The sequence below is a fragment of the Leucoraja erinacea genome, chromosome 44, assembly GCF_028641065.1.
Source record: "Leucoraja erinacea ecotype New England chromosome 44, Leri_hhj_1, whole genome shotgun sequence".
NCBI classification, from domain to species: domain Eukaryota; kingdom Metazoa; phylum Chordata; class Chondrichthyes; order Rajiformes; family Rajidae; genus Leucoraja; species Leucoraja erinaceus.
Window position 1 is genome coordinate 1,475,823 of NC_073420.1, and position 21,368 is coordinate 1,497,190.

A 21,368-nucleotide genomic window follows, 5' to 3' on the forward strand; every position below is an offset into this window, starting at 1 on the left:
CAATGTTTTTAGCAGTGGACAGGCATATATCTAATGATGTTATTGCTATGAAGTGTCTGAAGATATTTGATATAATCTCTCATGAGAGATTATTACTAAAGCTGAAAATCATGTAACTAAATGCCAATAACCAGACCAGGAGGCAGCTACTCAAAAATGGCAGACTGTACTGAGGTGTCTCGCTAGATGGGGCTACAAATCTTTCAAGAAGTTCAGTTCCTGGTCTTTGCTCTATCTCAATGTTTCTTTTTTGAAAAGAATATCACTATGAAGATTCAAAAGTAGAAACAAGGTTTGAATTTTCCTTACTAGACACTCAGATCAATGATAGCCAGTAAATCAGCAGTGCAAGAATTTTTTGTCTATTTGCTGTTGAGTTGGCTAACCTTGCAAAACAGATATGCAAACTTATTACCCTGAGCAAGAGGGAAAAAAATCAAAGAAATTCATTTATGTTTGCTGCACGGTGACACACTTCTCAGAAATACAAATGCATGAAAATGAACATTCTGCTCCTGTCAGATAGTCTCAGTGCTTAATTTTTGTTTACAAAAAATGCCTAATTAAGGAAAGTACCAGAGAGCTGATATATTTGAGGCAACACAATAAGAATCGGCGACTTCAAGAGGAAGATTGAAAATGGAATGAAGTAAAGAGACGGAAGGGTGAATATATTTATCAGTTCGCATAACTTTTTGATAATGGAAAGCAACATATTCTCTGAACTTCCTTTTTCATTAAGTAATTGTTAAAAATGTAATTAAACCCTGATGAACAAAAGATGACACTGAATTTATTAAATATATAAATGAGTAACGCAGCGGTAGAGTTGCTGCCTTACAGCACCAGACACCCTGGTTCGATCCTGACTACAGGTACTATCTGGAGGGAGTTTGTACGTTTACCCCATGTCCTGCGTGGGTTTGCTCCAGGTTTCTCCAAAGGCATACAGGTTTTTAAGTTAATTGGCATGGTAAAATTGTAAAATTATCCCTAGTGTGTGTAGGATAGAGTTAATGTGCGGGAATCACTCGTCGGCATGGGCTGAAGGGCCTATTTCCTTGCTGTATCTCTAAACTAAACTAAACCACTAAGTTTGGTATAGTGTGTAAGAAGGAACAGCAGATGCTGGTTTAAACCGAAGGTAGACACAATAAGCTGGAGTAACTCAGCGGGACAGACGGTATCTCTGGAGAGAAGGAATGGGTGACGTTTCTGGTCGAGACCCTTCTTCAGGCTTAGCATTGCAAAGTACCAGGTGGCAAAGGCTTGGTCAGCTTTGTAAGATCACAACCTTTCATTTACATTCAGTGCCAACCTCCTGAATATAAATCGGAATTACCTGATACTTAATTGTTAAAATGAATCATTCTCACAATATTAAAAATTAATTTTATATATTTAAAATAATTTACATTTTTGCACTGAATTGCATTTAATATTTAATAATGAACATATCAGATGAAGAAGGGTCTCGACCCGAAACAACACCCATTCCTTCTCTCCTGGTCCCGCTGAGTTACGCCAGCATATAGTATATATCAGATTAATATTTTAACTTATTGTTTGCATACCCTTGATCCCCTTGACTATTTTCTCATTCACCATTACTAACTTACAATTAATTAATTAAATCTGGAATTAATATGTTGAGAACAATTATTGGAAATCAACATCTGAATAGTAATGAAACAGATAGGGAATGTTTTCAGATGGGTTTAACAACAATCAGACTGCCTGCAAAATGACAACCAAACCCATATTGGCATTACTAAGTTAAAATGTTGTCAGTGTTTTTGTTACATTGCAATTGGATGTGTATATTCTTAACATGAATGGATTTAAGGCCAATGATAGACAGATTTGATATGGTACCAGCAACGAGGCCAGATATCAGTCATCATCCTCTGAAATAAAGTGCATACTTAGCAATTATGAAGTTGCTAAATTCCTTTAAAAGCCATTTGTGAATGCCTGAATGGACTTCCAGGAACAAAATGGTTGGTTACATGTTCAACCTATATTGGTCGACTCTTCATTTTGTATACTTCAATTAAACCAACCATTTTGTTCCAAAGGAAACAATATCAGTTCCTCTCCAAAAATATGTTGGTCCTGTCCCAGATAATATCACAATGAGGGAGTAATAGAAACATACGGCAATAACCTGCCCACTGAGGCCACTCCAACCATCACCACCCACGTACACTAATTCTATTTTACGCTCACCGCATTCACATCAAGTCCCACTTGGTCTATCCACCCACACACATGGGGTAATATAAAATGGCCAGTTAACCTACAAACCATACCGTTTTGGTCATTTACTCGGTGCTCGCTCTAATACTCTCATAATACTGTATGCCTGACAATGAACTAACCTGCATTGACGATTGCATCAATTTCCAGCTTTGTGATATCCTCTTGCAAGAGTGAAACCTTTTCATTCAGAACATCACTCTTCTTGTAATGTGTTCTTGGCTGTTTCAGATTTTCGCCTGCAAACCAAAACATTAAAAAAATTGGAAAAATGTAAAATCATAACTGTGTATAAATCTGGATTTTCAATTATATTCTGAATGAAAGCCTTTCTGACAGAAACACCAAGAAAATGATCGCTGGCCTCAATCTCCATAGAACATGCGATAAACAGTGCAACACTTTGGCGCACCATGTCGGCACCAACTACGATATCACACCGTATTGGGGACAGATCTCAAACAATGATGACACAGCTCAGAAAGGAGATGGAGAGCTTGGTAGCGTAGTCTTAAGGCATTAGGTGATGTACACGGCTCCCTGCTGTAGTCTACTATGCAGCAAATTATGAAAAGATAAAATAAATCGTCAACTGTTTTGAAGAAGAAGAATCTGCTGCAGTCAGGATCATCAGTGAAATCATGGTGAATATGTCCTCCACCGGGATCTTGTGTTTATTGCTTCCAATTTTGCAAACTTCCCACAAGCTATCACTTCCATTGAGAAACGTGGTGAAACAAACTTGCAGGTTTTCAACAAAGTAACTGACGATATCCCTAAAATTCCTGGCTATGTAGGTAAAGACATGCAAGGAAAATGTGAGAGAGTGAATTTAGCTAATAAAGATCTTGAAGAAATACAAAACATAGCTAAAGTTCTCAAAGGTACTTATAATGCACAAGATATCGACATGAATATAGAGTCGGTAGCTTGTTTCTGGTATGCACCAGTGACCTCAGCTGAGGTAGAAAGAAGTTTCTCACAACCGAAGCATATTCTGTCTGACAGAGGGCATAGTTTAACACCAGATAATTTGATAAAAACGCTAGTAATTACGTGCAACCAGGTAACTTTGGTCATTTAATGTAGAATGCCATTATATTATCATTTTTAACCATATTTTGGTGGTGGAAATATACGCCTTTTTAGTCAATAAATGCCTTTTTCGTGCCCCTTTTTTGCCATTTTATTATGCCTATTTTGCCTGCCTATTTCAGAGTTTTTTAGCACCTAAACATCCTGGCTCTAATCATTGCCTATGAAGGAGCCAAAGCACATGGTGTGGCTCATTTTCTACTTGGGAAAAATGTATACACACCGCTCATGATTTTAGGCACTTACTGAAGACTTGGGCAAAAGTTGTTATACACTCATGTTCTTTTGGTTTACGTGTTTCTGGTCCCTGCTGTATACAAATAGTTTAGTTTGCCTTCCATTTTAAAAGTGCTTGAGGCTGACGGCACTCTGATGGGTGTCGGGAACAACGGCGACCTGCATATCGGCGTCCAACATCAATTGGGCGCGTCGGGGGTCACCAGTTTAGCGAGTCGAGACAGTAGGTTGATTTCCAAAAGAGCTTTATTGCAAAAGTAGTGAAAACAACAGTAATCTTGAGACAGCTAAATACAGTGCTACTACCACAACGGTGGTTAGCAGAATGAATGGACTTGCCCAGAAAAGTGCACGAAAACAAACCCCTCCCCACGGCCTTGCACAGATCATTCAAACTCAGGTTTGCGTCTGGAGCCAGCAGTAAATGTAGTGAGGAGACAAGCTTGGCTATTTGGCTTGGGTAGTCTACACCCCATCGGTATCAACATTGACTTCTCTACTTTTAGATAACCCTTGTCTTCTCCCTCCTCCCCCTCACCTTTTCCAGCTCTCCTTCTAGTCCTACTGTCTCTGCCTCTTCCTTTCTTTTTCCCGTCCCCCCCCCCCACATCAGCCTAAAGAAGGGTATTGACCCGAAACGTCGCCTATTCCTTCTCTCCATAGATGCTTTTTGTCTACCTTCGATTTTTCCAGCATCTGCAGTTCTTTTTTAAATAGATCTTGGAGAAGGCTGAACCAGTGGGCAGTGGCACGAACGAATGAACGACTGACGGTGGCGCCCCCGATTTTGCCCCGGTGATGGAAATTTTCTTGTAAGTTATACTGTTAACATGTTAATAATAACATTAATATTAACGTGTTAACATAGAAAACACCATTGTACAATTAGAGAACATAGCACGACCTTTTAGCAAAACGGCCAAAAAAGGCTGATTTGGGCACTCGATCATGAAAAAGGCGTTATCTTGGTGAAATCGTCAAAAAAGGCATGAAAAGGCACATGGCAATTATGGCAAAATCCTGGCTGTAGCAATGATAATGCAGGAATCAACTGCTGGTAAATTAAATTGGACTGGTAAAAGGTCTGCTTCTATGCTTGTTTTCTCTAATACCGAATTTGCAAAGAGTGCAGAATTCACTATTACCAGAGCACATTCTCTAAATATCTATAGATTTACTAGGCAAACTAATAAAGAAGCTATTCTTTAAAAAAGAACCACTTTAAAACTGAAAACCTATAATCATTGTTTCATCTACTGTACTCCATCAAATGGTATCTTTGGAGTGCCAAGAACCTGTAACTATATTTAAAAACAGCAGCTTTAAAGTTGGGCGACTAAATAACTCACATGCAAAGAAGTTGGCCAAACACTACTGTAACAGACAGTATACACACATTGAGCCTTAATCTTAATTTAAAATTAATTTTACCTAGGCAATAAACACAATTACGTGATTTATTTCCTCAAAAATGTACTGCATGGAATCTACCACATGGAACATAGTGCTCTCCAATATCAACCTATTAAGTAGTCCATATAAAATCTCTGCTCTTTATGAACAATTTCTGAAGGAGAAGTTTTTTTTTAATTTCAAGGACTGTGAAGTCTCCTAATTAAGACAGTAATTTCAACCACATCTGAATGATTCTCTTCGTGGTTTCTGTTAAACCTTCCATAAGCAATTTGATCAAATTAATAATGTCTTTACAAGCATTTATGTAACGCTTACCAAACTCTGGAAACCTATTGATCATTACCAAGTGATACAAATGAATCTGTAAGCAGTAAAACCAGTGTTCATTTTGCATTTCATTAAATAGTTTAATAAAATTCTAATGGCTTATGACATTTATGTAAAATTCCTTTTCTTTAGTGCGAGTGCAATAAAAGTTCATTTGAACAGTTATACAAATATTAGAATGGGTGCCTATTCTAGGATTTATTCCTGAGGTATTTTAAAAATGAAATTGAGATTCCTTGATGTTGAATTAATTAGACTGTATCCTAAATCATGCTAATTTCATGTTAATCTACTTTCAATACTTTCTACTGTACTTGGACAAAAGTGTTACAAGGGAGTTCAGTGAAGATATGCTCAATATGAAGGCATAATTTTACATACACAATTTCCAGAATAAATATAAAGGGGGAGATAAAAAGATAGCTTGAAAAATTGAAGATAAGAAATATAGAATCAAAATTAATGTAAACAATATTTGTTGTATTGACACTACACCAAGAATATTTTTTCACCTTAACAATATTAAGATTGCTTTTAAATCACATAATAATTATATTTGCAGTGAACGTCGGGGTTCAACAAAAGCAATCAAATAAATTGTTGTAATCCCTAAGATGATCACCTAATAACTAGTTGAGCACAAATGTAAAACATGACAATACAATCTAAACTGGTATTCTTTGTTTGGATGAACTTCCCCTTCTGAAGGGGGATGGGGGAGCAACATTATTTCTGAAGGTGTTTCATTTACCAGACAGTAATACAATGAAATGTAAAGACCCTAATTTCAATTCAAATAATCTGGCCCACAGGCTGACACCAGGAAAACAATTATGATCACAAAAGGTGTTGTATTTTTATCAACATTCTGCCTATGTCTACAGGAAGAAGAAATAGCAATTGCCACCTTGCTCTGACCAATATAAATCCAGTGCCATACAATATCAGAGTACACACCTTGTTTGTGATAGACTAGACTGACAACCAAATCATTTCTGACACAATTCAAGTGATACATGTTTTATTTTACCCATTCATAATTATCCAATACTGATATTTTCACTCACTAAAGATACAAATGCAGAAGGCATTCACAGTTTAGATTGTGCTCAGATTACTGCAAAATAAGTCATCATTGTTCCTTTTTTAAATGGAGGAAATTGAGTTAAGTATTTGACAGTATAATTTTATTTGACATTTTTTATAGTTCTTATTAGTCCTGGAGATTCAATTAAACAGATTTTCAAAAGATTTTGCCAATATACTACTGCCCGCTGCTGACAGCAACTTATGAACATCCAGATGAGGGAAAATAAGATGGTCAGTAGTTGAATTCTGTGCCTGATTAATAACTGTTTAGGATAAAAACACCACATACAGAATGGGGGCAGAAAGGCTACGTAAGATACATAGTAACAAAGATTCCATTATAAGTTTCAAGTAGTACCTGGGGCAATTCAGCAGTGTATAAGAATATAAGAAATAAGAAATGACTCCCAAGCCTGTATGTAAGTAATTAATGTAGATTGTTAATGGATGATATTCAGGGACTGATCCTTGTGACAGCTCATTAGTCACAGCTTATTATTCAATCCTCGAGCCATACAAATGTAATTTATCCCCAATGCCATAAGTTTTTTCCTTACGCAGTAACTTTTCATGTGGTGTCTTGTTAAATGCCTTTTAGAAACCCAAATACTTTACATGTACTGATTCCTCTTTAACCACCCACAAAAGAATTCCAGAAGAAAATATCCCATTCACACGATTATAATCTTTGCTGCTTTCAGTTTCAGTTTTGTTTATTGTCACATGTACCGAGGTACAGTGAAAAGCTTTTTGTTGTGTGCTAACCAGTCAGCAGAAAGACAATACATGATTACAATCAATCCATTTACAGTTGTAGATACCTGATAAAGGAATAACATTTAGTGCAAGGTAAAGACAGCAAAGAATAGTCCTGTTTCACTACAGTATGATTTTCTTACTGTCCTACCATTACTTCCTTAATTGCATCCTTTTCTTAACCACGTAGCCAAACTAGCCTAGTTTCTTGATTTCTGTATACCTTCTTTCTTGAACAAAACCATTATACCCACGCTTTTTCCAATCTTTTGAGAATCTTCAGAGCTTTGGAAGATCATAATCAATACATTCTTTATTGTGCAGTTATTTCTGTTTTAATACACTACGATGCGGGTCAATGGGTCCATGGAACTTGTCAGCCTTTAATCCCATTATGTTATATTGTGCTTCTTCAATTATAGTTTTGCTTATCCCTTTATTTTCACTGATGTTCTCCTATTGCAGAAAAGCCATTTCTTTAAGTTCCATTATTCTTTCCATCATATCATTTCCTAATGTTTTATTACACTTGTTTATACTTCTGGTGGCTCTGACTGTCTGATCCTGTATTTTTTGCCATTTTACTCTTGCGATATATCTCCTCCTTTATTTGTGTGGGGAGTGGATGAGAAAGTGTGATAACAGAGAAGTAGTGTGAATGGGAGATCGATGGTCAGCATGGACTCGTTGAGCCAAAGGGCCTGTTTCATGCCATATCACTAAACTAAATTGTAGAAGGCTGAAGCATTTACCACCACCTTCAGGCAGAAGTGAATCTGTTTCCTCCTGAGAATCCCACCATGACAGAAGACAGTTTTCAGAAATTAATTTAACTCAATGTGATAACTGGAAAAAAGACAAGGACAATGGAAACAGCAGAGGTAGGGGGAACAGACAACATTTTGGCTGTAGTACTGAAGATCAGAATTAGATACAACACCAGTCAGTCAAGCTGTTTCACTATAATTACTACAATGGCATCAGCCAACCATGTGGAAAATTGTCCACATATGCCCTATCCATAAAAAGCTAGACCTAACCAAACATTTGGTCCTCTGTCTAATCCCAATCACCATTAAAATAATGGAATATGTCATTGACAATGCTATCAAATGGCACTTACTCAACAACAATAAGCTCACAGATGACCAGTTTGAGACCTCAGCACAGCTTTGGTCCAAATATGAAACAACGAATTGAGTTCCTGAGCTGAGGTGAAAGAGTTTACCATTGATGGGAAGGTCGCATTTAAATAAATGTAGCATCGTGGAGTTCTGGTAAAATTGAAATCAATGGGGCTCAAGAAGAAAGTACCTAATGTGTTGGGAGCCATATCTCGCATAAAGAAAGCTGATTGTGGTTGTTGGATGTCAAATATCCCAGTCCTACAACATCACTGCAAGAGTTTGGACTAGTTTTCAAGGGAGCAAATAATTTTCATATATTTTATAAATAACCTGCCTTCCATCATATGATTATAAGCATTTGTTCCTTCTTCCAACTGCCGTGACAACTAAATCCCCCCAAATAATTTGAAGATACCCCAGTCCAGTATTCTGTGTTCCCATGTCTGCACAAATCAGCATTATGTTACTTGGTAGTTCAGCCAAGTGTGAAATATGATGGTGGAAAAGTGAAGATTCAGTGGATTCAACTAACTTTATCAAGTAACATGTGATTGTAAAACAATCACCAAGTGACACATAATTGTAAGTAAATTCAATCTAAAGTAAATGGATGGTTTAGAAAGCTTATTGGGTTTGCTAGAAAATCAAAGACTATTGTTAATTAATGACATGGCAGACTGCAAGCTTCTACAGAAAGAAATTGTCATATGCCTTTGGTAATAGCGAGGCTACTAAATTAGTGGGCAGGGGAAGAATACAAAACTGAAGAATAGAATACAAGATACAAGATACAAGATAGATTTAATCATCACATGTGCCAGATGGCACAGTGAAATGAAATTCCCATACAGCCATACAATAAAAAAAGGGACACGACACACTATAGGGTTTGACATAAAACATCCCCACACAGCAGAATCAAAGTTTCCCACTGTGTGGGAAGGCACCAAAGTCAGTCTCTTCCTCCATTGTTCCCCATGGTCAGGGCCTCCCCGTGCCCTCCGCAGTTGCATATCAAAGTTACATATGTAACCAGCAGTTACATATCAAAGTGAAAGAATGGCATAGGGAGGATTGCCAGATGGCACAGTGTTCTGACATTAATGGTTGAAATTGGATTGATTCTCCCCAAAAAATATGATCTGGGAAATATGATTTGAAAACTGGTAATAATATTTTTTTAGAATTAAAGGGTCTTATAAATCCTTTAATATAGAATATAAAATCTTTGTTTAAAGATAGATAATAAAGAATGTTAAAGTGAGAAGCTAAGAAACAACCTCTTTACTCTCAATAAAATATGGATAAATGCAATATCTAGTATCATATAATCAAAGAGCTTAAGAGTCCCATATTCCCTCTTTATTTCTCATTGATGTTCTCACAGATCACACAGGACGTTTCATCTGTCCTCTATGAACTGCATGTACATTGAATGACACCGGACTCCTGCTTCCAATGTATATTTAATGTCCGCTAGTATAAATATACTGCACACTTGAATAAAGCAAGAGTAGGGCTATTGTTAAAATTACATAAAATTACATAGAAATATAGACACAAAAAGCTGGAGTAACTCAGCGGAACATGCATTCTGGAGTAAAGGAATGATGTTTCGGGGTCGAGATCGACCTTCGATTTAAACCAACATCTGCAGTTCCTTCTTATACATAGACATACGGATGCTGTTCTTGAAAGACATATGTGGCTCTATCAACAGGAAGGGTGAAAATGTGTGGAATGTCAAGTGTCAAACGAGTCAAGTGCTTAATTGTGATATGCTCCGAAACGGAACAATGACATTCTTACTTGCAGTAGCAAGAATGTAAATTAATATGAACAAAATAAAGGACTGCATAAATTATTGATTGCTGAACAATGAGACGTAAAAGCAAGCACAAATATTTAGCTGCTCAGCAACTAGAATTTGCCAAACAAATTATTGCATTGCTTCAGAAAAATGTCAATCAAATAATCCGGCTATTTCCTGTCACGTGAAAAATACTTGCCCTGAAGGGAAGTGGTGAAAATTGAAGCCGATTCTGGTAAGGAGTGTAACGAAAATGCGAGACTTTTTATTTTGCAGGTTATTAATTAAACTCAAAGGGTGAAACTTTACTTCAGCCTATCATTTGAGAAATAGTAATTCTTCATCTTTAGATGGTCAGTTGGTTTTATTTCCATTTTCAGTCAACGGGGATTGGCACCACAGGTCGATGGAGGAATCGAATCCCGCAGCAGCATTTGACAAAGATCCATTCGAGCTCACAGCTGAACATGTCTACGATATTTCTTACATTATTGGCCGCGATTTAATGAAGCTCGGCAGCTCAGAAGATTGTGACAGGGTTTCCGAGTTGCAATATAAGATAATCAGAGTCCTAGAAATGCTGGAGTGTCTGGTGAACAAGCACAATTTAACGGTGGAAACATTGAAAATTGAAAGAGACAATCTAAGAACCGAGACGGAAAGACTTAACAGAGAACTTCAACAGACAGCAAGCAATTCAAAACAAAATGTTGGGTCGGACAAACTTGTGGTAGACATCGATGACCCAGATCGCCCACGCTTCACGCTGCAGGAACTGCGAGATGTATTGCATGAACGGATTAAACTGAAGGCACAGCTGCATGTTGCACAAGAAGAACTTGAGTGCTATAAGAACGGATTAATCGGAACAAAAGAATCTCAAATCGAAGAAATAAATAACTCTGGTCCGAGTAGTGGCAGTGAACAAACTATGATTAAAAAGCTATTTTCTCTTAGACATAGAAAACATCCTTAAACCACTTGGACTCGGATGTTCGAAAGATTTGATGAGCACTTATAGAAAAGAATTGTCTAACAGAATTTCAGAACTTTGAAACGACTGTATAGTGTTGTGAGAAGAATTTTCGAAGTTTACTTTTTTACACGATTTTGCAGCTTGTAAATTATCTGGTTTGTTTTTAAATTGGAGCAGAAATAAAAAGATTGCAAAAAGAAATTGAAGTCTTTTTAATTTCCAAGTCACTACTTTTAATAATATAAAATAAACCAGTAATTGCAGATTTTTCCTGTAAACTACACACAAGTTATTAATGCAGCAATGTTTCATTCAATTGAAGCAATCAAGATTCAAGATTCAATTTAATTGTCATTTGGACCCCTTGAGGTCCAAACGAAATTCCGTTTCTGCAGCCATACATTACAAACAAATAGACCCAAGACACAACATAATTTACATTTTACATAAACATCCATCACATTGCTGTGATGGAAGGCCAAAAAAAACCTATCTCTATGGTGCCCCTGTAGGAAGTGTATAGTCAACACACCACTACAATTAATGACATCGATGTGGAGTTGGTCAGTAGCACTAAGTTCCTGGGGTTGCAGATCACGAACAGTCTGACCTGGTTACAAAACATCACATCATTAGTTAAGAGAGCGCAGCAGCCGTTGCACTTTCTGCACCGGATGAGAAGAGCTCACCTCCCCCATCCCGTCCTCACCACTTCCTACAGGGGCACCATAGAGAGCATTTTGACCAGCTGCATCTCTGTCTGGTTTGGGGACTGTAAAGCCTCCGACTGGAAGTCCGTGCAGAGAGTGATGAGGACGGCTGAAAAAATCATCGGGACCTCTTCCTTCAATCGGGGACATTGCGTGCAAACGTTGTTTGTCTAAGGCCAACAGTATTATAAAGGACTCCACACATCTCCATCATGGACTGTTCAATCTGCTGCCCTCGGGCAAAAGGTATCATAGTATAAGGAGCAGAACGGCCAGGTTTTGCAACAGCTTCTTCCCCCGAGCCATCAGACTCTTGAATTCCATGTAATGTGCCGCCACTATTATCTATTTTATCTTTTTATCCATTTTATCTTTTTATCTATTTTATCCTTTTGTTATTTTATGTTGCACGGTGAGCCAGATGCAACGAAATTTCGTTCAGACTTGCATTTATTGGTGTATTTCTGAATGACAATAAAGTGTTTGATTGATTGATTGATATGTCAAGGAGAACTTTGGAAAGCAAAATCTATGATGCAACAATACATATTCAGTGGGACTAATAGTACAGTTTTGCCACAAAGACCAATTGGAGACTTCTTCATCTGTGCAATTCTGAGGAACAAGCAGAAAAAACTGAATTGATATCAACAAATGTTTGGTGGGGTTGAAAATATTTTTATTTCACTTCATGTCAAATGACATTATCCTCTTGCTGGTGTATAGCCAAAATAATGTGCAGCTTCTTAGTGCAAATGGGCACACAATTAGTTAAGTTTATTATTTAGTTCAGTTTATTATTGTCACATGTACTGAGCTTGAAAAACATTTTTGTTGCATGCTATCCAGTAAGTGAAAATAATGTATTGTACAGTGTAAATGATTATAATATTGCTGTCCATAGTGTACAGATACAGGATAAAGGGCATAACACTTTAGTGTAACCAGTCTGAAGAAGGGTCTCGACCCAAAATGTCACCCATTCCTTCTCTCCAGAGATGCTGCCTGTCCCACTGAGTTACTCCAGCTTTTTGTGTCCAATTAAAGGTAGTGAGAGAGTCTCCAATAAGGTAGATGGTAAGCCAGGACCGCTCTCTAGTTGGTGGTAGGATGGTTCAGTTGCCTGACAACAACGAAGAAACTGTCCCTGAAATTAGAGGTATGCGTATTCACACTTCTGTACCTTTTGCGTGATGGGTGAGGCGAGAAGAGGGAGCGACGGGGTGAGACTCATCCTTAGAAACATAGAAATTAGGTGCAGGAGTAGGCCATTCGGCCCTTCGAGCCTGCACCGCCATTCAATATGATCATGGTGATCATCCAACTCAGTATCCCGTACCTGCCTTCTCTCCATACCCCCTGATCCCCTTGACAAGGGCCACATCTAACTCCCTCTTAAATATAGCCAATGAACTGGCCTCAACTACCCTCTGTGGCAGAGAGTTCCAGAGATTCACCACTCTCTGTGGTGAATCTCTTGAGGCAGTATGAAGTATAGATGAGAGGTTGGTTTGCATGATGGTCTGAGCTACTTCTATAACTCTCTGCAATTTATTACTGTCTTGGATAGAGCTGTTCCCTAACCATGCTGTGATGCATCCCTATAAAATGCATCCACCATAGCTAGTTTACCAGACACCGCCTCACTGTGATGGAAGGCAAAAGTCTTAAAGTCCTTGTCTCTTGCCTCCTTGTTCTCCCTCTGCGTTGAGGCGATCCAGCTTTCGATGTTGGGCCCCCCACCAGGTGATGGTAAATCCAGCGGCCGAATCCGAGCTCCAGCGAACAGGCATACCAAACGAGCATTGTTGGGGACATACCAAATTTACTAAGCCGTCTGAGGAAGTAAAGGCGTTGGTGTAGAGACACTGGTATTGCATTTACAGTGCAATATATTTTGTGCAGAAAAGGCGTTCTAATACAGATAAAAGCAGAACTGGCTAGTTATGTTACAGACAGTTACCCAAAGATGGAGAATTCAATATTGCAATGGGAAGATTACAGTAATTTTATGGGTTCGGTTATCCAGCCGACAAAAATATTATCTAATACATGCTGGAGTATAAATAATAATGAAACTGACGTATCAGTGTCCATAACATGGACTTGAGAGAACTAGACTTGATTCCCTATTCAGTTACCAGAATTAGACAAGGTTATTCTGAAGTTACTTAATCACAAGCCAGCTCATAGGAAAATATAGTGAACATTTATTTTGCAGAGGTCAACTTGGAAATGTAATGTTGATGAAATTGGTTTTATTCTACTTGTCTTTATGTTGTGCATCTTCTGGAGAGAGCGTAGACTACATACTGAATGGTTTGGGTTCTTCTGAGTAATTTCCACTCTTTATCTCTGATAATAACAATCGTGTTGTCGAAAGCAAATCCAATTTTGTGCTCTCCAAACTTACTTACTTACTATTTATTACAGACTCAAGGTCCAGCAAAAAAACAAGACATTACATAGTATAAATTGCTTACAAAAGCACAATAAATTACACACAAAAGCACAGTACATTACAAAAGCAAAATAACTTGCATACAATCAAGAATTTAAAAAAGATCAGCGTCCTACAACAAAACAACTATACCAATGCCTCCACAGCTGGGATTGGTAGCGTGGAGTGCTAAACCTTATGTTTGATTAAGCTAAGATGAGTTCATTTTCAGAGTCATTTACACATGCAATTGTTCCCACCATTGCTTCCTTTTATTTATGCTTAGGAACTAGTTACAAACTGGTTAGAGTTCTTCCAGATTTGATGAAAGATCACTGGCATAAATATTAACAGTATTCTTCTCTTTCTACCTTGATCTTTCCCTGCTGAGGATTTCCATCATTTTCTATTTTGTTCTCTAAATTACTTCCTGATTAAAAGACACTGAGACAAAATTGTTGACCCATCTCTCCCTATTTTCTTCATGCCTCAGTACGGCAACACAGATTTAGTGACTACAAAATCCAATCAAGGTTAAAATACGATTTTTTTAAATTCAGATTTTGAGGATGAAAGAAAACATATGGAATCACTAGTCCTATTTGTTTTAATTACCATCAAGTTTATTTGCCTTTTAATATCTTAGTCTGTTACTTACCTGCAGCAAAGTCTTTCCATGTTTGAATTTCATCAAGGGTAACAAATCTCGCTGCTTTGTAGTAACTCCGTCTCTCTGTGTGATCACTTTCCTCCAAGTGTTCTTATAAAGGAAAAGAAGAAAAAGGCATTTTACTAATTTCTGGCCTTTTTTGGGAGTTTCATTATTCCAGTTTAGTTTCTTCCACTTGTCAGGCTCCCAACAATTATCAGGCAGTCAACTATTTGTTTATTAATTTTTGATAGCACTTTAGTTGCAGTTAGATGCTCAAAGATAAATTCACATTGTATTTCAAGGATCAATATATTCTTCTGGGCTTGACATTACAACTGTGAATAATTTGTACATGGATGGAAGCAATTCCAAAAACAAACACTAGATTTTAACAAAGTAAGTTTAAATGAAATGTTTGCTAATTACAACTTACATTGCCTAAATTTTAAGAAACAGAATTGTTCAGTTATATTTCTGTTAAATTATCTGCATCCTCTCTCCAACGTAACTATTTTCATTTAGAATATTGTGTCGCATTTAAAATATTGTGTTCAGTTCTGGGCACCATGTTATAGGAAATTGTCAAGCTTGAAAGGGTTCAGAAAAGATTTACGAGGATGTAGCCAGGACTAGAGGCTGTGAGCTTAGGGAGAGGTTGCGTCGGCTGGGTCTCTATTCCCTGGAGCACAGGAGACTGAGGAGTGATCTTACAGAGGTGAACAAATCATGAGAGGAGTAGATCGGGTAGATGCATAGAGTCTCTTGCCCAGAGTGGGGGAATCGAGGACCAGAGGACATGGGTTCAAGATGAAGGGGAAAAGATTTAATAGGAATCCGAGGGGGTCACTTTTTCACACAAAGGGTGTTGGGTGTATGGAACAAGCTGCCAGAGGAGATAGTTGAGGCTGGAACTATCCCATCGTTTAAGGAACAGTTAGACAGGTACATGGATAGGATAGGTTTGGAGGGGTAAGGACCAAGCACAGGCAGGTGGGACTAATGTAGCTGGGACATTGTTGGCCGCTGTGGGCAAGTTGGGCCGAAGGGCCTGTTTCCACACTGTAGTCCTAACAAGGGATCAGATTTTCAGAGTCATTTACACATGCAATTGTTCCCACCATCTGATCCCTTGTTAGGACTACAGATCAATGAATGGCAGATGCTCTCAAATGGCTCATTCATGCCTTTTAAAATATATATTTTTTAGGATGAAAGCACTGATGGAAAGATCAACACATAATTATACATCCTAGTTGCCCTAAGAAGATAATGCTGTAACAGAGTCGTTTACTAGATAAGGGACAGTTGAAAATCAACCCAGGGCATTGCAGAGTTATAACTACTGGTTTTGCCCAACTGCTTTTACAGTTAAATCAATGAGAACTAAGGATCAAATAAATTTAAATGTGATTGTATAGTGCAATTAAAATATCTAATTTTAGGTTTTCATCAAATATGTTCACTTAAAGGTTTCTGTGACTCTCAAAAGCTTGACAGGATTTAATGTCTGCCAAGAGCTATTAAAATGGAAGACACAGAGTGCTCAGCGGGTCAGGCATCATCTCGAGAGAATATCATTTAGATAGATTCTCAATAAGCAAGGAGCAAAAGCTTACCACAAGTAAAAGAAAATGTAGAACTGAAGTTATAATCAGATCACCCATAAATTTATTAAATGTCTGGGCAAGCTCAAAGGGTGGAGTGCTCAATTCCTGCTGTTTTTACATGTTTCTACGTGTAAGGATGAAGGAAACCAAAAGCTACCAGTAAGACTATCATCAGAAACTTTATTAGAGAATGTGGAACATACGGGCCACTTTGCCTACTTGGTTAAGAACAAACTACTTTCCCCTAAGTGTGCTGAGAACATGGGAACTCAGAATTTGCAACTCACTGCTATTGGGAATGCTTGAAAAAAAATTGTATTACCTGCATTGAAGGGGAAGCTAGAAATGCATTTGTGGGAGAAAGAAAGAGAAAAAAAATACACCAAGTACTAGAATAACTCAGTGGGTCAGACAGCATCACTGGAGAACATGGACCTTTACGGTCGGAAAGACCTGAAACGTCACCTATTCATGTTCTCCAGGGATACTGCGTGACCTGCTGAGTTACTCCAGCACTTTGTGTCTTTTTTTGTAAACCAACATCAGCAGTTCCGTGTTTCTACAATAATAGATAATTATGCTTTTAGAGTTAGATGAGGATAATTAAGGTAGCATCTGTGCAGGGAAAGTACTTAGCATTTCGGACTGATGACTGGAGTTCCTCCAGTACTTTATTTTTTTGCCCAAGCATTGCAATCTCTTGTGTATCAATGCCTGCCTCTGCAATCTTATGCAAATCAATTTGAAATGAAGATGCCCAATGCTGAATGCGTTAATTACACAAAAACACTTTTATTTGGTGCCTTTTACATTGACAGCCCTCACTATATTGCAATACCAGGTGTATTATTTAAATCTGCCAGTGCACTTTATAGTAAGGAAAGCTCTCAAAATATTTGTAAGCCAAGATGCATAATTATCAAGGCAAAACAAATGTTATTGGCTGTACTTTAGAAAACTGACAACCTATTCAAAAAGTCACCTTAGAATAGAAAGCTAGAATCTTTTTATCAGGGCTAACCTACCGTGCGGGTTTTGGTATACCAGTTGCAGCGTTAATTGGAAACAGTAAGCATTAAACTCTCTCATGGATAGAGTGGATGTGGAGAGAATGTTTCAACTACCTTCTGTGGCAGAGAATTCCACAGATTCACCACTCTCTGTGTATTGTACGTATTATGCCTACAATATTCTGTTGTGCTGCAAAGCAAAAAAAATAAACTAAAAATAATCTTCCCTCGGATCCGGAACATGATTTATCGCCGTGTTTGTGCGTTCATTTCTTAAGGGGTTGGACAGGCTAGATGCAGGAAGATTGTTCCCGATGTTGGGGAAGTCCAGAAGAAGGGGTCACAGTTTAAAGATAAGGGGGAAATCTTTTAGGACCGATGAAGAAAATATTTTTCAAACATAGAGTGGTGAATCTGCCACATAAAGAATATGTGTGTTATGATTGTGTTTATAATTTGTTTGGTTGTTTTGTTGTTTGTCTTTTGCACAAAAGTCCGCGAGCATTGCCACTTTCATTTCACTGCACATCTCGTATGTGTATGTGACAAATAAACTTGACTTGACTGTGGAACTCTCTGCCACAGAAGGTAGTTGAGGCCACAGTTCATTGGCTATATTTAAGAGGGAGTTAGATGTGGCCCTTGTGGCTAAAGGGATCAGGGGGTATGGAGCGAAGGCAGGGATGGGGTACTGAGTTGGATGATCAGCCATGATCATATTGAATGGCGGTGCAGGCTCAAAGGGCCGAATGGCCTACTCCTCCAGGTACACAAAAATGCTGGAGAAACTCAGCGGGTGCAGCAGCATCTATGGAGCGAAGGAAATAGGCGACGTTGCGGGCCGAAACCCTTCTTCAGACTTGAACACCAGGTAGAAGGTACAGGAGCCTGAAGACTGCAACAACCAGGTTCAGGAATAGCTACTTCCCCACAGCCATCAGGCTATTAAACCTGGACAAAACTCTGATTATTAATAACCACTTTCTGTTATTTGCACTTTACCAGTTTATTTATTCATGTGTGTGTATATATTTATATCATGGTATATGGACACATTTATCTGTTTTGTAGTAAATGCCTATTATTTTCTGTGTCCTCAGCCCCCTATTGTACTCCCTGTACACACATGACTGCGTGGCTAGGTTCAGCTCCAATTCAATAATTAAGTTTGCTGATGACACTGTGGTGGTGGGCCTGATCTCAGACAATGATGAGAGGGCCTACCGGGAGGAGGTGGCTGATCTAGCACTCTGGTGCCAGGAGAACAGCCTCCTCTTGAACATCAAAAAAACGAAGGAGCTGATCATGGACTTTAGGAGGGCACATCATCCGAGGACGTACACTCCATTGAGTATAAATGGGGATCCTGTGGATAGGGTGAACTGTTTTAAATATCTGGGAGTCCACATCTCTGAGGATATGACATGGTCATCACACGCCTCAGCACTGGTGAGTAAGGCAAGGCAGCGCCTTTACCACCTCAGGCAATTGAGGAAATTCAGAGTGTCTCCGAGGATCCTCCAGTGCTTCTACGCAGAGGCGGTGGAAAGCATCTTGTCCGGGAACATTACCATCTGGTTCGGGAATTGCTCTGCCAAGGACAAGAAGGCTCTGCAGAGAGTAGTGCGGTCGAGGCCAAACGCACTATGGACAACTTCACTCACCCCCCTGCAGGAACTATACAACAGGAGGTGCAACTCCAGAGCAAACAAAATCATGAGAGACCTCTTCCACCCCTGCAACAGACTGTTCCAGCCGCTACGGTCAGGCAAACGCCTCCGTTGCCATGCAGTGAGAACGGAGAGGTTGAGAAGGAGTTTCTTCCCAGAGGCAATTCGGACTGTAAACGCCTTTCTCACCAGGGACTAACTGTACAGAACGTTTTTCCTTCTATTATTTATTATGTAAAATAATATGTGTGTTATGATTGTGTTTATAATTTGTTTGGTTGTTTTGTTGTTCCGCGAGCATTGCCACTTTCATTTCACTGCACATCTCGTATGTGTATGTGACAAATAAACTTGACTTGACTTGACTTGACTTATGCAAAGCAAGAATTTCATTGTACTGTGTACAGGGACACATGACAATAAACTCACTTGAACTTGAACGTTTGGCCTACTCCTGCACCTATTGTCTATGTTTCACTGAAGAGCAAGTTTGACGTTTGTTGTGGGACAGAAAATAACATCTGTGTTTTTTTTTCTTTTGCGTGTGTGTGGTTTCCCATTTGGGGGGTGGGGGGAGGAGGGCGAAACTTACTTTTGGCCACTTTCCAGTCAGTGGTGGGGTAAGTCGGGTTAAAGTCCGTCGAGGACATGTCGGTGGAGAGGCGGGAGCCGCCGGACAACAACAACAGCGGCGGCGGCAGCGCGCGCGCGGGCGGCCGTTGGCCTCGCGAGCCGTTCGAACCGGCGGCGTTGGCGGGCATCGGCCCCGCGCGCCATTTCCAGCCCCTAATGCGGGCCAGAAGACAAGCGAACTGTCTCCCGATCAGCATGGAGACGACGCCTTACTCGCACGACTGCTTGAATTATTATTATTGTTAATTTGCTTTTAAAGAGTATTCACGACTGGGGTTTACTTCCTGTCACCTGTTCGCCCGGACGTCCAATTGGAAGCGAGGAAAGCGGGTCCCCAGCGCAGGGTCCCCTGGGAGTTGTAGTCTCGGATTATGTTCAATTTTAATATAATATATATATAATATAATAATAATATAATATATTTTATTGTCATTGCACGTCAGTGCAACGAGATTTAGTATGCACCTCCATCCAGGACAAGGGGTCACAGCTTAAGGATAAGGGGGAAATCTTTTAAAACCGAGATGAGAAGAACTTTTTTCACACAGAGAGTGGTGAATCTGTGGAACTCTCTGCCACAGAGGGTAGTTGAGGCCAGTTCATTGGCTATATTTAAGAGGGAGTTAGATGTGGCCCTTGTGGCTAAGGGGATCAGGGGGTATGGAGAGAAGGCAGGTACGGGATACTGAGTTGGATGATCAGCCATGATCATATTGAATGGCGGTGCAGGCTCGAAGGGCCGAATGGCCTACTCCTGCACCTAATTTCTACGTTTCTATGAAAAAGAAAAGTAAAATAAATCTTCAGGAAGGAACTGCAGATGGTGGAAAATCGAAGGTAGACAAAAATGCTGGAGAAACTCAGCAGGTGCAGCAGCATCTATGGAACGAAGGAAATAGGCAACGTTCTGAAGAAGGGTTTCGGCCCGAAACGTTGCCCATTTCCTTCGCTCCATAGATGCTGCTGCACCCGCTGAGTTTCTCCAGCTTTTTTGTGTATGTTCAATTGTAATCTTCTTCAAGAAGGAACTGCAGATGCTGGAAAATCGAAGGTAGACAAAAATGCTGGAGAAACTCAGCGGGTGCAGCAGCATCTATGGAGCGAAGGAAAAAGGCAACGTTCTGAAGAAGGGTTTCGGCCCGAAACGTTGCCTTTTTCCTTCGCTCCATAGATGCTGCTGCACCCGCTGAATTTCTCCAGCTTTTTTGTGTATGTTCAATTTTAATCTTCTTCAAGAAGGAACTGCAGATGGTGGAAAATCGAAGGTAGACAAAAATGCTGGAGAAACTCAGCAGGTGCAGCAGCATCTATGGAGCGAAGGAAAAAGGCAACGTTCTGAAGAAGGGTTTCGGCACGAAACGTTGCCCATTTCCGTCGCTCCATAGATGCTGCCGAACTCGCTGAGTTTCTCCAGCATTTTTGTCTACCTTTAATCTTCTCCTTCTTCTTGCGTATGGCACGCACAACCTAAAGTTGTAGGACATCTTGTTCTATTTGATCTTATTTGATTGTGCACGCCAGGTTGATTGCATCCGTCGAAAATGTAACCTATTT

General features: G+C 39.2%; 2 protein-coding genes across 3 annotated transcripts in view; one reads left to right on the top strand and one right to left on the bottom strand.

The window, feature by feature from the left end:
• Window positions 1–20,096, bottom strand: part of LOC129714967 (ADP-ribose glycohydrolase MACROD1-like) — a 614,100-nt gene extending 594,004 nt beyond the window's left edge. For both annotated transcript variants that reach the window (XM_055664759.1, XM_055664758.1), the window contains exons 1-3: window positions 19,774–20,096; window positions 14,901–15,002; window positions 2,382–2,498 (exon numbers count right to left, since the gene is read on the bottom strand). In XM_055664759.1, the coding sequence (XP_055520734.1) occupies window positions 2,382–2,498; window positions 14,901–15,002; window positions 19,774–20,011 (457 nt within the window). In that variant the 5' untranslated portion in view covers window positions 20,012–20,096. The remainder of the gene's footprint in view (window positions 1–2,381; window positions 2,499–14,900; window positions 15,003–19,773) is intronic.
• On the top strand, window positions 10,229–11,293 carry LOC129714968 (RILP-like protein 2). The gene is made up of 2 exons (XM_055664760.1): window positions 10,229–10,351; window positions 10,497–11,293. Exon 2 carries the CDS (start codon window positions 10,523–10,525, stop codon window positions 11,090–11,092), a length of 570 nt encoding a protein of 189 aa, XP_055520735.1. The 5' UTR covers window positions 10,229–10,351; window positions 10,497–10,522; the 3' UTR covers window positions 11,093–11,293.
• Window positions 20,097–21,368: the final 1,272 nt, after the last annotated feature.